This window comes from Chiloscyllium punctatum, chromosome 11 (genome assembly GCF_047496795.1).
Source record: "Chiloscyllium punctatum isolate Juve2018m chromosome 11, sChiPun1.3, whole genome shotgun sequence".
In the NCBI taxonomy this organism is placed as follows: Eukaryota; Metazoa; Chordata; class Chondrichthyes; order Orectolobiformes; family Hemiscylliidae; genus Chiloscyllium; species Chiloscyllium punctatum.
The window spans coordinates 87,265,731-87,287,126 of record NC_092749.1 but is presented as its reverse complement, the minus strand read 5'-3'; the positions used below and the strand labels follow the sequence as shown (position 1 = coordinate 87,287,126).

Sequence of the window (21,396 nt, the reverse complement as noted above, 5' to 3'; positions counted from 1 at the left end):
CATAACAGTAATGCCATGGGCTATGTGATATTTTGATTACAGAGGAGTGCATGTTCTGCAGCGGCGAGAAGTATCGTGGCAAAATTTCCCAAACAGAGGATGGTACCGCATGTCAGCGCTGGGATTCACAAACACCTCATCTTCATGGATACAGCCCAAGCATGTAAGTAAGAGAATTCACTATCTGTATTTTCTTTCATTGTTCTTTAATTAATTACCATTTGGAGTAAAAGACAAATATATTTTGTCTGGGAAGTTTGGTTCTGATATTAAACTTTGACCATTAGTTTGGTAATGTTGACACTTGAGGGAGAAAGGATTGAATAGAATGCTGAAACAGTGGAACTTGAGGGTGATTTAACTAAATTGTGATGAACTTCTTGCACCTCTTAACTCTGTTGAATGGTTCCTTATCCTAAAGGTTTATGTAGGTCCAAATATCAATGGTCCCGCTCTCAGCAATTGTTCACTCCATTTTTCTCTCCTAATTTGGTTTGCACTCTGTCTCTCTTTTTCTTTATCTAGCTTTGTTTTCTAATGCCTCTTCTTTCTTCTCCTAGTTATCGTAATACCTAGCTCGTTCTCCTCTTTAGCCAAACATGGAAGAGTTGTGCATGGAAAGGAATCCCATTCCCCTTATAAAATGGGAAACAAAGTTAAGAGTAGCTCCTCAGATTGAGAAAATATAGTGGTATTCCACAAAGACCGGTGCAGAAGTTACTATTATTCATTATTTATGTAATGAACATGGAATTGGAAGTCAGTACAAACTGTAAATTTTTAGGTGGCAACAAATTGTTTGGTTAATACAAAGGAGCAATAAAATAAATACCATGAAGGCATTCAAACATGCAGAAAAGGCAAATAATTATCAAATTAATTGCAAAATAGTAAGCAGAGCATGTTGGGTTATGCGAGGGACAAGAAGGAGGCCATGTGTTTGAAAAGCAGAAGCCTAAATGAGAGTACAGCACCAATGTTAGCCAAGTGTACAAATACTCAAATCAATAAAGTAATGATGCATGCCAGGAAAAAAAGGAAAACCAAGTGCTAGTGTTCAGTTCTAGGTGGACAGAATTGAAAAGCGGAGAAGATATGCTGAACGTGTTGAGTCTTGTTTAGGCTACACTTGAAATACTGAGACAGTCCTGGTCACCATATTATAAACAAGATGAATGCACTAGAGAAGGTGCAATCAAAATTCAAAGAATGATACAAGAAATAAGAGGTCATACGTCTCAGCAAAAGATAGATAAGCTGTCATGCTTTACTTAAGAGGAATGACACTATAGACATCTTTAAGTTTCGTTAAAAAAAATTGACAGGGAGATATATAGGCAAAATGCTTCTGTTTGTGTTGTGCACCAGAGCAAGGGGTCATATAACATCTAGTAATAACTAATAGAAATTCAGGAGTGAATATCTCTACATAAACAGTGGTACCAATACACAACCACAAGGAGTGCTTGAAGTGAATAGTGTTGACATGTTTAAGATGAAGCTAGATAAAATAAGGAACAAAAGAAGAGAAGGATATATTACTATTGTTAGATGGAAGAGAGTTGAAAAAGGTTGGCTTGGAGCATAAACCCTTGTACAGAACAGTAAGGTCAAACAGTCTGTTGCTGTGCTTTAGATGCAATGTAATGTTTGTAAAGTGGAACCATCATGATGGAAGAAGTCATGAGCAATACTGACCCTTCCATTCTCAAAGATTTTGAAAAATCGAGCAAGTGGTTAAAATTGTACAGGACAACATAAAAGAGCCAATACTTCATGACAAAGTCTTCTAGTTTCAACTGCTCAGATACATTTGTTGCCTGGTTACCACCCTCGACAACAGTTATTGAGTTGGCACAAAGAGGATAAAAGTCAAAACTGTATCAGCTAACCACCAGCTTTATTAGTCTAGTTAAAAACAGACATAAAATTCACACTGTTTGGTTAGGAAAAGTTTAACAGCAGGTATGCAGTTTATACAAGAAACTAAGTACAACCATACTGGTTTCTATGACATCCCCTCCTGAACAGTTAAGAAAAATAAAGGCTAATATCCAAAAGTGAAAGCTCATGCAGGCCAGGAGATTTCTCCCAGGTCTTGTGGTTATCTCCACACTTCTAAGCGTAGAGTCCTCAACTCTGTGAAGATTGGTCTCCAGACATTTTGCAGCTGGCAAGCTGAAATCCTTCATTTTTATCCTTTTTCCTTATCTTCCCAAAATGTGGTGCAATGTCCTTTTGGTTTTTAGCTTGTCTGACAAGCCAGTGTCTTTCCACGAAAGGCTCACTTCAAGGACGCTGTTAGAATGACCTCATTATTCTTCTTGTAAATAAGGAATTGCACCTTATGCCATCCCTTGGAGCTGATCTGATTCGAACCAACCCAAGATATTGGCTGGGGTCCAGATAACTGCAATTCACAAGTTTGCTGTTTTTATGTGTGGACAGCCCCTGGCTCACACAGTAGACTCACCAAATGTGTTGAAACACACCAGATGTGGCCACCTGCTCCACAAACGCAAAATGAGGGATGCTTGGATGTGCATTGTGGCAATGTGTTCCAGAATATGGAATACATTACATCAACCTGTCCCTAAGAACTATTGTGAGAGGAACCTAATTTCTCTATTTAACTCATCAGACCATTAAATAGATAGTTAAACCAGATATCCCATTAAATATTTTTCCACTACACCAAAGTAGAAGTAGTAGAAGCAGCAGAAAATGATTTTGCTCGGGTTGTGCTAGGGAGGGTTAGGTGTGTGGGAGTTTCTGGAGACCAGTTTGCCAGCAATCGAGGTAGGAATGGATTTCCATCACAGTTGGAGCAGGTTGGAGCAGGTCTTTTGTAGCAATAAGACTGAAATGGGAATGTTGTAGCCACATTAAGAATGTGAGATGAGGTGGTTGTGGGGGTGTTGAAAATGCTTTCATTGACTGCCCGCTAACTCAGCCCCATTCCTAAAAACAGCATCAATTTAAGTTATTTCAGTCTACTGTTAAAGAGCCTTCATCATATTCTCATTTCGAAATTAGAAGTTTAAGGAAGAAGTGAATGTGAGGCAAGATTTTGCTTCAAACCCTGTGGGGGAACCATAAACTAAAATAATTATGAATGAACTCCAAATGAAGAAATTCTGGTCTCTTGCACATTAATTTTATCTTTCTTAAACAGCTATGCCTTCAACAGCCTAGATTCAAACCTTTCATCTTAAAACTCCTCTACCTATATTTGCTTTTCTGCCTTCCTTTAAGACTTACCAGTTTGAGCAAGGTATTGACCACATAACCTAGTTTTGTATTTCCTTGTGACTTGATGTTGATTCTTTTCTGATAACACACTTATGAAACCCCTAACCATACAAAATGACCTGCAAAATCCAAAATGTGGTTGTTGTACCTAAGCAATATTGGAAAATAAAGACATTTCTGTCAACAGTATTCTCCTGAATGCACCTTACAAGACTTACAAGCGCATCAACTATTCACTATCAGAATTTTTGAGCCCAATGTAAAACTAATGACCTTCAGTTTTCCAGATAAATATCTCGAGGAGAACTACTGTCGCAATCCTGATGGAGAACCCAGGCCATGGTGTTTTACAACTGACATCCAAAAGCGATGGGCATTCTGCAATATTCCACGTTGTGGTAAGTTTCTCCATGTCATCACACATGTCCTTTAGTGTCTGTTCAAACAATGCTATTTCACTTTTAGGAACCGGTGCTTGACTGAATTAATCCAATGTATGGAAATCACTTTCTGATAACCTAAAATATTTTACATTCACACCTTGGAGGAAATGCTATTGGAGATACTATCAGATAAGATATTAGACGTCAGCCCTGTCAAATTTCCATAAAGGATTCTATAGTAATATTTTTAAAAGTCCAAGATAGCTCTAGGCAGAAGCACTATGGGAAAAATGACAAGTATGTCATCTCGTTAAAACGTTTCAATTCTTATCTCCTGTTTGCTCCAATATTGTGGTCCAGTAATGATCAATCACTGACCTCTCTGTCCTTGTGGCACAGTGACAGTGTCCCTACCTTTGGGCCAGGAAACGCAGGTTCAAGTCTCACCTTATTCTAGAGGTGTGTAACAAGATTGCTGACCACGTTAATTAAAAATACCTAGCTAGCCATGTCCAAATCCCAGGATCAAATCAAAATAAAAGTCATAGATTCATAAAGCATGGAAACAGGTCCTTTGATCAAACTCATCTGCATCAACCAGATATCCCATTCGTCAACATTTGAACCTTATCCCTCTAAGCCCTTCCTATTCATGTACCCATCCAGATCTACAAATAAGGTGCATGAATAATTAAACTGTTTCACTGGTGTTGACTGAAGGATCCACCAGAACACAATTCTGGTGTAATTTAATGTCACTTTGAAAAAAGGAACCATCTCAAATGCAGCATTCCCTCATTACTGTCTTTTATGTCAGCCTAGGTTTGGAGGTATTCTTTCAAACACCTGACCCAGAGGTGAGAACATTATCCTTGAGCCAAAGCTGATGCTGGAGCTCACTACCACCAACACTCTCGTCTCCTTTACTCTACCTTGATTCTCTTGCTAGGAAGATGTTCACTGAGAAATCTTATTTCTGTGTGATGTTTTGCAGTTGCTGACTGCACCCAAGCCTTCACTTAGTACATCAGCTTGGGACCAGTGATTGTTGGTGAGAACACATAGCTGAGCAGGTTTCAATCTTTCTGGTTCAAAGGAAACAAATTTAGAGACCTATCACTTGGTCCTGTGGAGACCAGCAGAAAATCCTGATTTGTGGCCCATTTTAAAAATTGTTTCCCTGTGCTGTATGTCACTTTCCAATCAAAGATGGAAAGTGTGACTTTGGAAAAGCACAGCAGGAGAGGCAGTAACCCAGGAGCAGCAGAGTCGATGGTTCGGGCATAAGCCCTTCATCAGGAATGTTTGGGAGTGGATGAGCTGAGAGATAAATAGGAGAGGTGGTGGGGCTGGGGGAGAGATTGCTTGGAATGCCATAGGCAAATAAAGGTGGGGGCTGATGTTGACAAGTTGCAGCAGATAGATGGGAAGGAAGATGGATAGGTGGGACTGCTCAAGAGGGTGGCGCTGAGTTGAAGGGTTGGATCTGGGATGAGATGGAGGGAGGGGAGATGAGGAAACTGGTGAAATCAACGTTGATGCCATGTGGTTAGAGGGTCCCAAGGTGGAAGCTGAGGCATTTTTCCTCCAGGCGTCGGGTGGCTAGAGTTTGGCAGTGGAGGAGGCCCAGGACTTGCGTGTCCTTGGCAGTGTGGGAGGGGGAGTTGAAGTAGTCGGTCACAGGGCAGTGGGATTGTTTGGTGATGTGTCCCAGAGATTTTCTCTGAAACATATATTCAGAATACCGCCCACGCCCTCCACCTCCTCCATGAATTTCATTTCCCCAGCACCCAACACTTCATCTTCACCATGGGCATCCAGTCGCTGTACATGTCCATCCACCATGGCGAAGGCCTCCTGATCCTCTGTTTCTTCTTCACTCACTGACCCAACCGATACCCCTCCACTGACACCCTCATCCAATCGCCTGGACTGCTCCTCACTCTGAATAATTTCTTCTTCAAAACCTCCCACTTCTTTCAGACCAAAGTGGTAGCCATGCGCACGCGCATGGGTCCCAGCTATGCCTGTGTTTTTTGTTGGATACGTGTAACAGTTCAACTTCCGTAGTTACATTGGCACCATTCCCAACCTTTTCCTCCATTACGTCAATGATTGTATCGGCGCCACCTCATGCCTCCACAAGGAGGTTGGACAATTCATCAACTTCACAAACACCTTCCACCCTGATCTCAAACTCACCTGGACCATCTCGGACACCTCCCTCCTCTACCTGGACCTCTCTGTCTCTATTTCAGGCAACCGACTGAACACGGACATTTACCTTAAACCCACCAACTCCCACAGCTACCTGGACTACACCACCCCACATCCTCGTCATTGTAAAAACATGACTCCATACTCCCAAATCCTCTGTCTCCACCGCATCTGCTCCCAGGAGCAGCACCTGAACATCCCAGATGGCCTCCTACTTCTTTCCCCTCCCACATGGTCAAAGATGCCCTCCAGTGCATCTCCTCCACCTCCTGCACCTCCACCCTTGAACTCCACCCCTCCAACTGCAACACGGATAGATTCCCCCGGTTCTCACCTTCCAGTGCACCAATCTCCGGATACAATGCACCATCCTCTGGAATTTCCACTATCTACCGTCAGACCCCACCACCAGAAATATATTTCCCTCCCCACCCCTATCAGCATTCAGCAGAGACCATTCCCTCTGTGACTCCCCTGTTATGTCCACACTCCCCCATCAACCCACCCTCCACTCCCTGCATCATCCCTCGCCACCAGACCCACCCACACCTCCCCTTCACCTCTATCCATGGCCCAAAGGATCCTTGTAGGAGAAACTGCCTACAAGCATCTGCTCTTGCAATCGGCACCTGCTTTGCTCTTTGTTCTTATCAGGTATTCTGATCCTCACACCCTCCCTACTTACAGTTAAGAAGTAGTTGGCAGTTACAACTCAAAGCTAATTTCCCTCACATCCTCTCCAAAGAGAAGAGCCATGCAAATACAGACCAGCCTGTCAAATGACAATGATTGGGAATGTTGTGGAGACACTAATCTGAAATAAAATTAACTGCCATTTTGAAAATATATGATTACCAGTCTGTATGATTTTGTGAAGTGAAACTCATATTGGACAAACATGTTTGAATTTTTTTCCCAAAGGACCAGACAGAATTGATATTGCTTTCAAATGTCATTTAGTGATTGCCCTTCTTTAGGAAGGATGTGGTTAAATTTAAAGGGGTGCAGGAAAGATTCATAAGGATGTTGCCAGGACTGGAGGATTTAAATTATCTAGGGACGCTAAATAGGCAGGGGCTTTTGTTCCCGGGAGTATCAGAGGCTGAGAAATAGCCATATCAAAGTTTATATTATCATGAGGGGCACAGATTGGATGAATAACTAAGATCTTTTTCCAAGGGGGGAGTCCAAAACTAGAGGGCGTAGGTTTAAGGAAAGGGGGGCAACAATTAAAAAGGACGTGAGGAGTAACTTTTTCATACAGAGGATGGTGCATGTAAGCCACAGGAAGTGGTAAAGGGAATAATGAAAAGGCAACTGGATGAGTACATGAATAGGAAGAGTTTTGAGGGTTATAGTTTAAATGCTGACAAGTGGGACGAGGTCATATTAGGATATCTGGTCAGTGCAGATGAGTTCAATGGAATGATCTGTTTCCATGCTTTATGAATCTATGGTACAACATGTGGACTTTGACTCGTCTTCCTGGATTAGGCTGGGCACATAGCTCTAACAATGTTTTATTATGTCTCTTCCCATTCCTTGTCACCATCTGCCTATCCTTAACAACTTACCAACATGGCTTCCCTCCCCTGGTGTGAATTTCCATGGTATATTTTCATGAAGTTATGCTGAATGAGTGTGGTGATATCACCCTTTTCTCTTTCTGCTAGACACCACTGGTGCCTTTTAGTACACATTGTTCTTCTCAAAGCAGTTCTTCCTCCTCTTCAGTATATCTGTGCAAATCTACCATATTCAGCTCCTCTAGCAGAATTGACAATGCTGATGTCCTGTACTGCCTCTTAGCTACCTCATTTGTTCATGGTTATCTACTTGAACGAGATCTGTTCCCTTCTGGAGCATTTTTACCTTTATGGCCACTGCCTATAATGATCATCTAGCAATTTCTGCTCATTTCTTAATTGCTGTACATGTCCCCCTTCCTAAGATGATACATCCACTGTGGACTCCATGCTACCATATAATCATGTACTTGTCTAAGGACGTATATTATAAGTGTTAGCCTACTGAGTGCGGTGGTACATTGAGTGTGGTATCTGCATTAAACATTTCAATTTGTTTTCAAGTTTCTATTTCTTCATTCCACCACTCCTGAAGAGTCGATGATCACTGGTTAACTTTGTGGTATTGCCCATCTACAGGTTGTTTCACTGAATCACATTCTCTTGCAAAATTGTTACTAGCATTTAGTATAAATGCTTTACTACTAAATAAAATGGACTTAAAAGATCATGCAGATCTCTTTTTCTTAAACTGTATTCAAGCTAGATATTCCTTTCTATTCCGATTATCAATCTCAAACTTTTAATTACAGCAAGCCAAACTTTATCCTAAACATAGTGGTCTCATCTGCACTTTCCTTTCACTATAATCTACATAAATACAAAACTGACATATTCAATCAAATTAAGCTGTGATAAATTATCTCAGGCTCTCAAAATAACTTCTTAAAAATTATTTCTAACTTCTCTTCTAACTGGGGCACTACACTATTACTGATCTATCTCATTTCGAAACTTATGGGGAACTTTTACTTTCCAAACAAGTATTCTTGCAGTACCCTTAAAGCAGAAATCAAACATTTCTATTTGATTTCAGGCATTAACATTTCTTGCACATTTATTTACACTCAGCATAAAGTAACTTGTGAAATTCCAATAGACATTGCACGTCTCAAACAATTCCAAATTAAGATATCTGGTCAGCATGGATGGGTTGGACCGAAGGGTCTGTTTCCATGCTGTACATCTCTATGACTATATAAAATAAATGTTGTTGAACAATCAGGTTTTCATTAAATATAAATTTCCATTTTTAAACTTGTTGTTTCTATAGAAACTATTTATGCATCATTATCTTATATATCTTATATATATCAATATATATTATCTTATATATATTGTCCTTGACTAGGACTTGATTTTATTTACTGGCTCTCTTCTAGAAATGAAACAAGGAAAATGCAAAGATGCCACGTGGCTCATAAATACTCCAAATGACACATCATATATTGTGACCTATTCCTTTAAAATTCTATTTTAAACTTTCTAACATCTCTGCTGAAGGATGTGTCTTTTCTTCCTGACATGTGTGACTTTAGTTTCCTGTCGTCTCAGCTGGCTTGTTCCACTAACAGCCTGTGTGGGATTCTCTGCAGTAGCTCCAATGCAGTCACACTTCTCCAATTATGTAGATTCCAGATTTGCACGCAATACCTTAGCTTTGGCCTAACCAACACTTTATGTAGTTCTAACATCGCCTCGCTACTCTTAAACACTGTGTCTTGGCTAATAAAAGCAAATATTGGAAATGTTTTCTTAATCCTGTTTTATCTACCTGTCCCACTACCTTAAAGGACCGGTGGACATGAATAGAAATATCGAAACATAAAAGATTGGAGCATGAATAGACTATTCAACCCCTCGAGCCTGCTTTCCATTCATTATGGTCTTGGCTAATCATCAAGCTCAGTGCCATCCCAATATCCATTGATTCCTTTAGCCACAAGACTATATATATGGCCTTCTTGAAAACACATAATGTTTTGGCCTCAAGCACCTTCTGTAGCAGTTAAGACCTCAGGCTCAACATTCTCGGATATGAAGAACTCACACCGAAGTCCTTCAAATCCTTGGTGCTTCCCAGGATTCCATCATTCAATATGCAGTCCCTTGCCTTGTACATCCTCTCAAACTGCATTACCTCACACTTTTCAGGATCAAATTCCATTCGTCACTGAGCAGCTCTTCAGACCAGACCATTTATATCATTCTGTAATCTAGGGCTGTAATTACCACCTCACTGTGAATTTATTGATCAATCCTCCTACATTCAAGTCTAGATTGTTTCTAAATATCACAAACAGCAAAGGGCCAACATTCATCCCTGACTGTGGCACCAGGGAGCAACTTACCACCCTGAGGTGTCCTTTGCGTTTGCAGAAGTGTCTATCTGTTACCCTTCTAATTGATTCCTCTGCCATTTATAGCCATGCTGTTTTTGTTCTCCCCTCTTGGGAGAATCAGATGAGAAGTTTGGCAAATCCCATCTCAACATCAGAAGAGGATCTCCAGCATCTGCAGACCTCACTTTCTCCTAGTTGATTTTAACCTACTGCGAATCCTCTTGCAAGGATGCCTGCCTTGAAGAAGCTCTCTTCCTCCCTCTACAAGGATTTCAGTGAGTCCCTCTCTCACTGCACACCCCAGGTCATCTCCTCTGCCCAGAAGCTCTTACCTATCGCATTTTCAACACCCCTCCCCCAAGTCCCTCCTCCCTGCCTTTTATCTTAGCCTGCTTGGCGCACTTTCCTCATTCCTGAAGAAGGGCCTGAAACATCGAGTCTCCTGCTCCTTGGATGCTGCCTGACCTGCTGCGCTTTTCCAGCAACACATTTTCAGCTCAACATCAGAAGAGTCTCTCTCCAACTTTTAAGGTTTTGATAAGTGATGTGACAAGTTTCTCGCGAGGCAGCAACAAGTCTGTCATGTGTTATTTTTAAGCTGGATTTTTTTTTGGGCAGTTCGGCCCTCACCTCTAGGAGGTTGAGGGGTAACCTTATAGGGGTTTATAAAATCATGAGGGTATAGATATGGTGAATGGCAGGTGTCCTTTCTCTAGGTTAAGGGATTTCAGTACTACGGTGGCATATTTTAAGGTGAGAGAAGAAAGATTTTAAAAAGACATGAGGGGCAACATTTTTCCAAAGAGAGTGGTTTGTTTGTGTAATGAACCTCCAGAGGCGGTAGTGGATGAATTACAATGTTTATAAGATACGTTGATGAGGAAATGTTTGGAGGCTAAGCGCAGGCAGGTGAGACTCGTTTATTTTGGGATTATGGTCAGCATGGATTGGTTGGACCAAAGGTCTGATTCCATTCTATATGACTCAATACATTCCCAATTAAGTGGCTTGATAAAGACTTTGTTGACGTTCCAACTCATCTCAGCTGTACATGTTACTAAACACGGTAAACAAGTTATAGTCAAGAAAATTTGAAACCAAAGAGCAGGGACCTAGCAGATTCAGCTTGCCACTTGCTCTGATGGATTTCCATGCTGTGTATAATAAACCAGCATCACAGGACATGACCCATAGGCACCAGCCACGTGCACTCTTCAGCTGTGGGCATGGGCATCTGTCATTCGCCAACCCCTCATGACCATCATGACAGCTTTCCAATACACTGACAGAGTGCTCTAAGTTCAGTAGTCATCAGTCAAGGAGGCGTACATCTTGCTGTATCCAGTGTGCTGCACCAGTCTTACACTTGCACCATGTGCCAGCAGCTTACATGGCAAATGCACAAGACATGCAGAGAGCGAGCAGCCTTGTGTCAAAGTCTTAGGGGCACGTATTTCACTGAAGTCCATGGAGGTATGTATCTGTTAAGGTGTCCTGGCACAGTATGTCAAGAGCTGCCTCCTATATTAGTTTAGGGGATTGGCCACAGTCAGGCATCTGACTGGGTAATCTATTTTTCTGTACTCAGGGGTGTGGGTGAGGCTCATTGTGGAATTGTTATTGGAATTTATAACCCAAATTGCCTCAGTACTGCTCACTCATTCCCACTTCAGCCAGCCACCTTTCCCTTCTCATTCTCCATATCCTTTTTCAGAAAGCTAGAAACTAGTTTACCCATGTTATCCTACCATCTTACATGCACATTAACATAACTGTACAAGCCCTCAATACTAAGATAATTGTTTTATGCCTTTTGAAGATGAAGAGCCTCCTCCTGTTGAAGAAGAGACAAACTGTTACACAGGCAAGGGTCAGAAGTATCGTGGAACTGAAAGGACAACTGTTTCTGGTAGAATCTGTCAAAGATGGGATACTCAGACACCACACGTGCACTCAAGAACTCCAGAGAACTACCCCTGCAAGTAAGTAAATGTCAGTAGCCCTTGCTTAAAGTGCTTTCAGCCCTACTCCCTGATGTGGGATTAAGTTTTAATTCATTTGTATGGGCCATCTGAGATTGATTGATGATTTGTTCTCAATCTGTGCAACTTTGCCAATTCCAATCAGGATTTGACACTCCAGACTTCCATATATTCTATACATGAGATGAAGTTTGTCACACACTCAAAACAGTATAATATTTCTTTCTGATTGATAACAAAACTACTGTTTTGCAGAGGACTAGAACATAATTATTGCAGAAATCCAGATAATGAAAAGGAGCCCTGGTGTTACACCACCGACCCAGACACAAGATGGGAATACTGTCAAGCACGAAAGTGTGGCCTTCAACCTGCAGGTAAGAATTGTACCGTTCCGAGATGGTGGTTTGTTTCTTTTTATTGATAAATATAATCTCCACTAAACTGTTTGTTGTTCTGTCATTTGTATGATTGTCACTAGCTGATCTGCAATTATATTGCTTGTTGATGTATCAGCTGAGTTGCAGCTTTCTTATACAAGAGCATTACAATATGCAGTTGATCTCCCAGGACATGATTAATGATAAAACTTAGTCTTAATTCTGCTTCTGTAAATGTATCTCTTTCTGTTTTTTAGCTTCATATACAGCTATCTCACCCTAACTCTGTATGGTCATGACACAATCTTTTCACTGTTAAGTATTTCTTCTCTTCAATTTTGAAGATAGAACATAGAACAATACAGCATAGAACAGGCCCTTCGGCCCTCGATGTTGCGCCGACCTGTGAACTATTCTTAGCTCATTTCCCTACACTATCCCAAAATCATCCATGTGCTTATCTAAGGATTGTTTAAATCTCCCTAATGTGGCTGAGTTGATTACATTAGCAGGTAGGGCATTCCACGCCCTTACCACTCTCTGCATAAAGAACCTGCCTCTGACATCTGTCTTCAATCTATCACCCCTCAACTTGTAGTTTGTGTTCTTGTCCAAGCTAACGTCATCATCCTAGGAAAAGGTCTTTCATTGTCTACCCTATCTAATCCTCTGATCATCTTGTATGTCTCTATCAAATTCCCCCTTAGATGCCGTCTCTCCAATGAGAACAGACCCAAGTCCCTCAGCCTTTCCTCATAAGACCTTCCCTCCAGACCAGGCAACATCCTGGTAAATCTCCTCTGCACCTTTTTCAATGCTTCCACATCCTATCTGTAATGGGGCGACCAGAACTGTACACAATATTCCAAGTGTGGCCACACCAGCATTTTGTATAATTACAGCATGATATTGCGGTTCCAGAACTCGATCCCTCTACCAATGAAACCTAACACACCGTATGCCTTCTTAACATCACTATCCACCTGGGAGGCAACTTTCAGGGATTTATGCATATGGACTCCAAGATCCCTCTGCACACCCACACTACCAAGAATCTTTCCATTGACCCAGTACTCTGCTTTCCTGTTATTCCTCCCAAAAGTGCATCACCTCACATTTAACTGCATTGAACTCCATTTGCCACCTCTCAGCCTAATTCTGCAGTTTATCCAAGTCCCCCTGCAACTTGTAACATTCTTCCAAACTGTCCACTACTCCACCGACTTTAGTGTCGTCTGCAAATTTACTAATCCATCCACCTATGCCTGCATCTAAATCATTTATAAAAATGACAAACAGCAGTGGTCCCAAAACAGATCCTTGTGGCAAATTTGCTTTGTCTTTTGGATTGCTTTAGTAACTGTGTGATATTAGCATGTTAGTTTGTGCTCCAAATACCATACACCAATTGTTTAGGTAGGCTCCTGGTGTCACAAAGAATGTTTTCATCTGTCAAATATAGAATCATATCATCATTCAACATAAAAGAAGATCATTCAGTCAATTGTACTTGAGTAATCTCTGAAAAAATTATTCAACTGATTCCATTTTCCTAGTCTTTCCCCACAACCCTTCAATTTTCTTTCTGTTCATGTACATTTCCATTTCCCTTTTGCAAGTTATCATTGAATCAGTTTACATCGCTCATTCAGGCAGTGAAGGTCCTTCATGGCAGACTGGTACAAAAGGTGAAGTCACATGGTATCAGGGGTGAACTGGCCAGGTTCAAGCCAGTTTCAAGATGACACCACTGTTTTTTTGGAAGAAAAATTCCCAGCACTGTTGGTAATTTTGTATATTCTTGTTTATTCATAAGTAACACAGATTTCTTTAACAACTTAGACTGCAACTTTTAGTTGCACGTAACTATGTATGCAGTTTCATTCTGGTTCTTGGCCTCTCTGCATTTCCAGTTGTTAAAGTAACACAACTGTTAAAGCAATTATACAACAATATTGACCTAAACATCCACTTTAATAACATTGATTTAGGAATAAATGTTACTGTGTGTGTGTGTTCCCAATGCAAGAGATAGGATGCTGTCATAAAATCTGGCCGCTATCAATCTGTGTATGTATAATTGCACTCATGATATCATACCATTAGAGGAAAAGAAAAAAAAACATTTGAGCAAATTTCTGAACAGGCACTTTTAACCAAACCTGTGACCACTTACCCTTATTCTCATGCAAGATAGAATCTGGCAATCAATCTGACCTAATTAGACCTTGATTTGACACTTGAATTAGGGGGTGTATCATCACACTTTCCTAATTGAGAGCCAGCAATTTAGATATCGTACACTCCCTAATTAGGCAAAGAAAATAAATATACAACCCACGACAGATGACACCACTTTACCCATCTGAGTGTTACTGTATAGTATGGAGCAGTACCACGTCATAGTGGTCCTGTGCCCTTTAATGATGGTCTCTGCTGGTCAACTGCCTTTGTTCTTCCCTTAGGCCAATGTAAGGAAACGTGATCTTCCCCTAGAGCGATGATGTGGCTTGTCTCCTTGGATGTTCTTGTCCCTTCCTCCTCTCTTGTCAATTAATCTTACTTTGGAGACTTGGAACTCTGCCAGAGAAGGTGATAGAAGTGAGGTCCATAAGATATGAAAAAGGAAGAAGAGTAAGCCCCCAGAGCCTGATCCACCATTCAGTAATATCATGGCTGATCCAATATTCCTCACGTCCATTTTCCTGCATTTTCCCTGTACCTTCTGTTTCTCTACTAATCAAGAATCTATCTCTCTCAGCCTTAAATATGCGCAAGAACTCTGGTCCACACAGCTCTCTGGGCAAAGAGTTCCAAAGACACAGAATCCTCTGATAGAAGAAACTCATCCATATTTCAGTATTAATTTGATACCCTTTACATTGAAACTATACCCTCTGGTCCTAGATGCTCCCATGAGGGGATACACCCTCTCAGCATTTAGCCCATTATGAGTCCTATATGTTTTCATGAGGTCACCTCACATTTTTCTAAATCCGAGTGAGTAGAGTCACAACCGTCTGTTTAGCCTTTGTTCAGAAGAATATCCCTTCATACCACAGATCACCCTAGTGCTCTGAACTACCTACACTGAAATGATATCTTTCCTTAACTAAGAAGGCCAAAACTTCACACAATACTTTAGATATGGTTTCACCAGTACCTTGCCCAGTTACAGTAAGAATTCCCTACTCATATACTACAACTCTTTTGAAATAAGAGTCAACATTCCATTAGGTTTCCTCATCACTTGCTTTCACAGTTTGTCTGCATTTAAATGATATTATTCTTTTGTTCTTCTTTCTAAAGTTTACCTCACCATACATTCTTTGTCAATTTGTTTTTGTCCACTCACTCAACCTATCTCTCTGTAAACTGTTTGTATCCCTTTCACAACCTGCTTTTCCACCTATTTAGTGTAATCTGTAAACTTGGCTAAAGAACATTTTCTTCCTCCCTCCAAGTCATTGATAGATATTGTAAACACTTGCCATCCCAGGGGAACCTCACTGATTGTGGTTCGCCAACCTAGAAAAGACCCTTGTCTTCACTCAAGGTTTCCTATCCATGAAGCAATTCTCTAACCAGTCCAATATACCACTTCCAAATCTGTGGGCTGTTATCTTATGACTTAATTTTTTGTGAGATACCTTGTCAAACACCTCTGGAAGTCCAAATATAACGCATCAACTGGTTCCCTTGTATCCACTCTGGCTGAGACTTCCTAAAAAGTCTAATAAATTAGTCAGACATGATTTCCTTTTCCATGCTGGCTCTGCTTGATTAGATTATGATGTGGAGGAGCCAGTGTTGGACTGGGGTGGACAAAGATAAAAATCACTCAACACCAGGTTATAATCCAACAGGTTTATTTGTTGTACCTTCATCAGGTACAAAAACAGCAATTATTGGAAAAACTCAGTAAATCTGGCAGCACTTGTGGAGAAAAATCAGACTTAATGTGTGACAATGCATCTCCTTTAACAAGGTTATGTTGTTTTTGGGTTTTTTTTTTAGAGAAGTCGTAAAAGCAGTGATTCCAAAAAGTCTAGGTTTGAAGGGCTTTAGGACCCATTTGATTATAACAAACATATACTGCCTCAGGGAAAAGGCTTTCAGGTTTTAATATAAAAAAATACTTGTACAATGAAAGGGGAGTGGTCAGTTCTCCCAGCTCAGCCTTTCTTTGGTTTGGTTTTGTTTGATTTTTTTTAGCAGTCTGGCTGTTCACTGAAAGCAGTGTGTGGTTGCTGGTCCAAGAGGCAACTCCATGGAAGAAGTTGTTCATGCTGAATCTCTCTGCCACCTCTCTCTCTCTCTCTCTCTCTCTCTCTCTCTCTCTCTCTCTCCTGTAAGACCCTGTATTTGATTTTGCCTTTTTTGGGGTACCTTTATGGGGATTGTTGCAGGAATTCGGAACAACATCATTAAGTTAGGATATTCTGTTGGGTTTTCAGATAGGCTAAGTTATTGAGTATTCTGTTTGTGTTTCATTTGGTAACATTGCAAATCAATTCTGTTTTGTCTAAAGCTAAGTGGTTGGGCCAGCTGCGTCACTCCTAGAATATCTACCTTACACCTGCTTAAGACAACGAGCAAAGTTAGGGGCTTGGCTACTTTCTTGAAATGTTTTGAGGGTGTCTGGCCTGTCCATAACAAATGTTTTGGGCTCAATGACACTTCTTCAGAACCCAAAATATTAACTCTGATTTCTCTCCACAAATGCTGCCAGACCTGGTGAGTTTTTCCGCTATTTCCATTTTCATTATAATAAACCAGCCATTCTCTTATTGAAAAGCAGAGAAGGTTCAAGGGGCAAATGGCATGCATCTGCTCCTTAATTATATGTTTGTATATATGTACTTGAAACTGTTCTGGCATGATATTGACAGCACTTTTTTTTCTGATAAGACACCAAGTGTTGCTTCAATGTTGCATGTGCAGTTTACCACCTGCAGATGACATTGTTCACAAACAGAGACTAAGCATTAACCAGGACACAAGGGAGAACGTCCTTGCTTTTTCTCCCATAGAACCACAGTATCTTTTACATCAACTTAAGAAAGGAGATAGAGTCTGGTTTTAATACAGAGGTAAAAACAATGACTGCAGATGCTGGAAACCAGATTCTGGATTAGTGGTGCTGGAAGAGCACAGCAGTTCAGGCAGCATCCAAGGAGCTTCGAAATCGACGTTTCGGGCAAAAGCCCTTCATCAGGAATAAAGGCAGTGAGCCTGAAGCGTGGAGAGATAAGCTAGAGGAGGGTGGGGGTGGGGAGAGAGTGGCATAGAGTACAATGGGTGAGTGGGGGAGGAGATGAAGGTGATAGGTCAAGGAGGAGAGGGTGGAGTGGATAGGTGGAAAAGAAGATAGGCAGGTAGGACAAGTCCAGACAAGTCATGGGGACAGTGCTGAGCTGAAAGTTTAGAACTAGGGTGAGGTGGGGGAAGGGGAAATGAGGAAACTGTTGAAGTCCACATTGATGCCCTGGGGTTGAAGTGGTCCAAGGCGGAAGATGAGGCGTTCGTCCTCCAGGCGTCTGGTGGTGAGGGAGCAGCGGTGAAGGAGGCCCAGGACCTCCATGTCCTCGGCAGAGTGGGAGGGGGAGTTGAAATGTTGGGCCACGGGGTGGTGTGGTTGATTGGTGCGGGTGTCCCGGAGATGTTCCCTAAAGCGCTCTGCTAGGAGGCGCCCAGTTTCCCCAATGTAGAGGAGGCCGTATCAAGAGCAACGGATACAATAAATGATATTAATGGATGTGCAAGTAAAACTTTGATGGATGTGGAAGTCTCTTTTAGGGCCTTGGATCGAGGTGGGGGAGGAGGTGTGGGCACAGGTTTTACAGTTCCTGTGGTGGCAGGGGCAAGTGCCAGGATGGGAGGATGGGTTGTAGGGGGGCGTGGACCTGACCAGGTAGTCACGGAGGGAACGGTCTTTGTGGAAGGTGGAAAGGGGTGGGGAGGGAAATATATCCCTGGTGGTGGGGTCTGTTTGGAGGTGGCGGAAATGTCAGCGGATGATTTGATTTATGCGAAGGTTGGTAGGGTGGAAGGTGAGCACCAGGGGTGTTCTGTCCTTGTTACGGTTGGAGGGGTGGGGTCTGAGGGTGGAGGTGTGGGATGTGGACGAGATGCATTGGAGGGCATCTTTAACCACGTGGGAAGGGAAATTGCGGTCTCTAAAGAAGGAGGCCATCTGGTGTGTTCTGTGGTGGAACTGGTCCTCCTGGGAGCAGATCCGGCGGAGGCGGAGGAATTGGGAATACGGGATGGCATTTTTGCAAAAGGTAGGGTGGGAAGAGGTGTAATCCAAGTAGCTGTGGGAGTCGGTGGGTTTGTAAAAAATGTCAGCGTCAAGTCGGTCGTCACTAATGGAGGTGGAGAGGTCCAGGAAGGGGAGGGAGGTGTCAGAGATAGTCCAGGTAAATTTAAGGTCAGGGTGGAATGTGTTGGTGAAGTTGATGAATTGCTCAACCTCCTCGTGGGAGCACGAGGTGGCGCCAATGCAGTCATCAATGTAGCGGAGGAAGAGGTGGGGAGTGGTGCCGGTGTAATTACGGAAGATCAACTGCTCTACGTAGACAACGCCACTTCCATCAGTGCAGCAGTCCCTATTACTGCACTGCACTGTTGGCCTGGATTTATTGAAATATAAACCTCAGAACATCTGAAGTAAATTGAGGCAAGCACACTACTACTGGATGAAGACTGACAGTTTAGTCCAGAGTTTCAGCTGCCTTCATATCAGCCTAGGTTTTCAGATGTCGTCATATCTACTTTGTAGTTTTCTCACTTCCTCGACTCTTACTGATTGCTTTGTTGTTGTCACTCCAGGGTATTTATGATTAAAAACAATTGATGCAAGACCCACTGAAATTCCTGTCTTTCAGCCCACATCTTCAGCTCTGCAAATGTCAGTGTTTTCATAAAACTTCAAATGGAGGAACACATCCAACATAGGAATTAAATTTATCTGGAGTAAAACTTTAATACATTAATGCTGAACAAATTTAAAAAGGCTGAATTTTGAAACTGAAACACATTGGGCATATTTACTACCCAGGGCAAGATTAGGAAAATGGACAAAGTATAATAACTGATCAGTTAATTGTGAATAAATGACATAATTGCTATCATTTAATCAGTGTATACAAATTAACTTGGGTTCCACAACTCTCTGTTGTTTCTTGGGGTTTTGGGCACAATAGTTGCCATTCCACACTGTGAAGCATTCAGACAGGATGCTTTCTGCGGTGCGCCTATACAAATTGGTAAGCGTCTTTGTGGGCATGCTAAATTCCCTTTGCTTCATGAGGAAGTAGAGGCATTCTTACGCTTTGTGAAGTACTTGTAAATTATTCAACATTGTGAAATTTTATGTTAAACATCCCACAAAATCTTCTACGTTGTTTATTTTTTAGTGCCGACGTACGAAGGTGGACCTACTGATTGCTTTACTGAAAATGGTTATGACTATCGTGGGACTACATCCGTGACAGTGTCAGGAAGAAGATGCCAGGAATGGGATTACCCAGAACCACACAATCATAGCAAAACACCACACAATTATCCTGAAGCGTATGTACATTGGCCAATTTTGTACCTAGCTGATCCCAGACCCAAAGAATGGAGTTGCATTTTTAAAACCGCTTTCACTCAGGACACTTTAAAAGTGTGTAGAGTCGATAATGTATTTTTGAAATGTTGTCACTGCCTTAATGTAAAGAGACCAGCTAATTTTTGCAGAGAGGTCCCACAATGACATTATATGGCATTATAATTTTGTTGAAGGGATAAATATTGGTCAGCTTAATATGGAGGCCTCCTCTCTTTTTCTGCAAAATGTTGCTATTGGATGTTTTACATCTGCCGGCAAGAGAAAAACAGCCTCGGTTTTATCTCCCATCCCAAAAATTTCCATCTCTGACTGTGTAGAACTTTCTCAGTACATCAGTGGAGGGTGCACCCAAGTAACACGTACAAATGCTTGAATTGAGATTTGAACCCATGATCTGCTGAGTGAGAATTGAGAATGTGATGAAGGTACATGTTTATCTTTAAAAGTATTTGGTTATTAACAAGGCAAAATCAATAAATCATGCACCGTATATTAACACTTTAGTTAAAACAGTCCTCAAAGGAAACAAAAAGATATTGTGACAAGATTCTATTAATACCACTGTACCAAATATTTGAAACCATAATTTCTTATTAATAGCGCCATAATTCCCTTTGAATGCTCATCATTTTTCAGTATCTCTTTATTGTTCTGAGATTAATCATTGAGTCATGCAAACATCAGGAATACAAGAGCTGAGTTTTTACTGTCGCAGGATTTTTGTACAATTTGCAATGTTTCCACGATCAAGCTGTCTGACTGGATTTCATCATAACTGAATTAGATAGCACATTTCAAACTTATAATGCTCACGACCTAGAAGGACAAAGGGAACGGATGCATGGCAGTTGTATCACCTTCACTTGAGTTTTGGCTCAGTCATTCTAACTTGGACATATATTGCCATTCTTTCATTTCCACTGGGTCATATTCCAGGAGTTTATTACTTTAACAGAACTGTGGAGGGCCTTCACCAGATGAGCTGAAATGGTTGAAGAAGGCAACCAGTTTATCACAATCAAGTGCATCTGCAATAAATGCTGGCCTGAGCATTAATGCACAGATCCCCATAAATGCCCAGTGCAAAATATAAGTAACAACAGACAATTTAATGTTAAACATAATATAATTAATCAACCTGTTGAGACATGTTACAAGGCACCACTGAGGCAGGTGAGACTTGAACCTGGACATAGAGGTAGGGACACTACACCACAAGACCACTGACAATTTTACTGTAGAGTACATCATAAAGCAAGAGTTTTGTATCAGTGACTCATTAAATGGCCTCACGAAGTGATAATACTTGGTGAATAAGCATTTGGGGGGAAATTGTGGGGCAACATCATTTTCTAGGAATGGGTAATGTTTGCTTATCAAATGAGCCAAATTTCCCCATAGGTTTGGAAACAGAAACTGGAATTGTTTCTAACCTCTGAAATTGCCAAGCAAGTGATGACTCATTGGTGTATTTATGGATGTATCATCTTGATTGACATGAAATAGATTCCATGTTTCAGTGGGCAAGTCTCTGCCGCATAACGAAGGATCCTTTGGGGCCTTGGATGGAAGTGAGAAGGGAGGTATGGATGCAGGTTTTACATCTCAGCTCCTTCCACATCTGACATGGATTTTC

At 41.4% G+C, this 21,396-nt stretch overlaps 1 protein-coding gene across 1 annotated transcript in view; it reads left to right on the top strand.

The window, feature by feature from the left end:
• plg (plasminogen) overlaps window positions 1–21,396 on the top strand; it is a 79,438-nt gene that overhangs the window by 22,168 nt on the left and 35,874 nt on the right. The window contains exons 6-10 of the mRNA XM_072581193.1: window positions 43–163; window positions 3,532–3,650; window positions 11,600–11,762; window positions 12,018–12,139; window positions 19,564–19,720. Coding sequence (XP_072437294.1) covers window positions 43–163; window positions 3,532–3,650; window positions 11,600–11,762; window positions 12,018–12,139; window positions 19,564–19,720 — 682 coding nt within the window. The remainder of the gene's footprint in view (window positions 1–42; window positions 164–3,531; window positions 3,651–11,599; window positions 11,763–12,017; window positions 12,140–19,563; window positions 19,721–21,396) is intronic.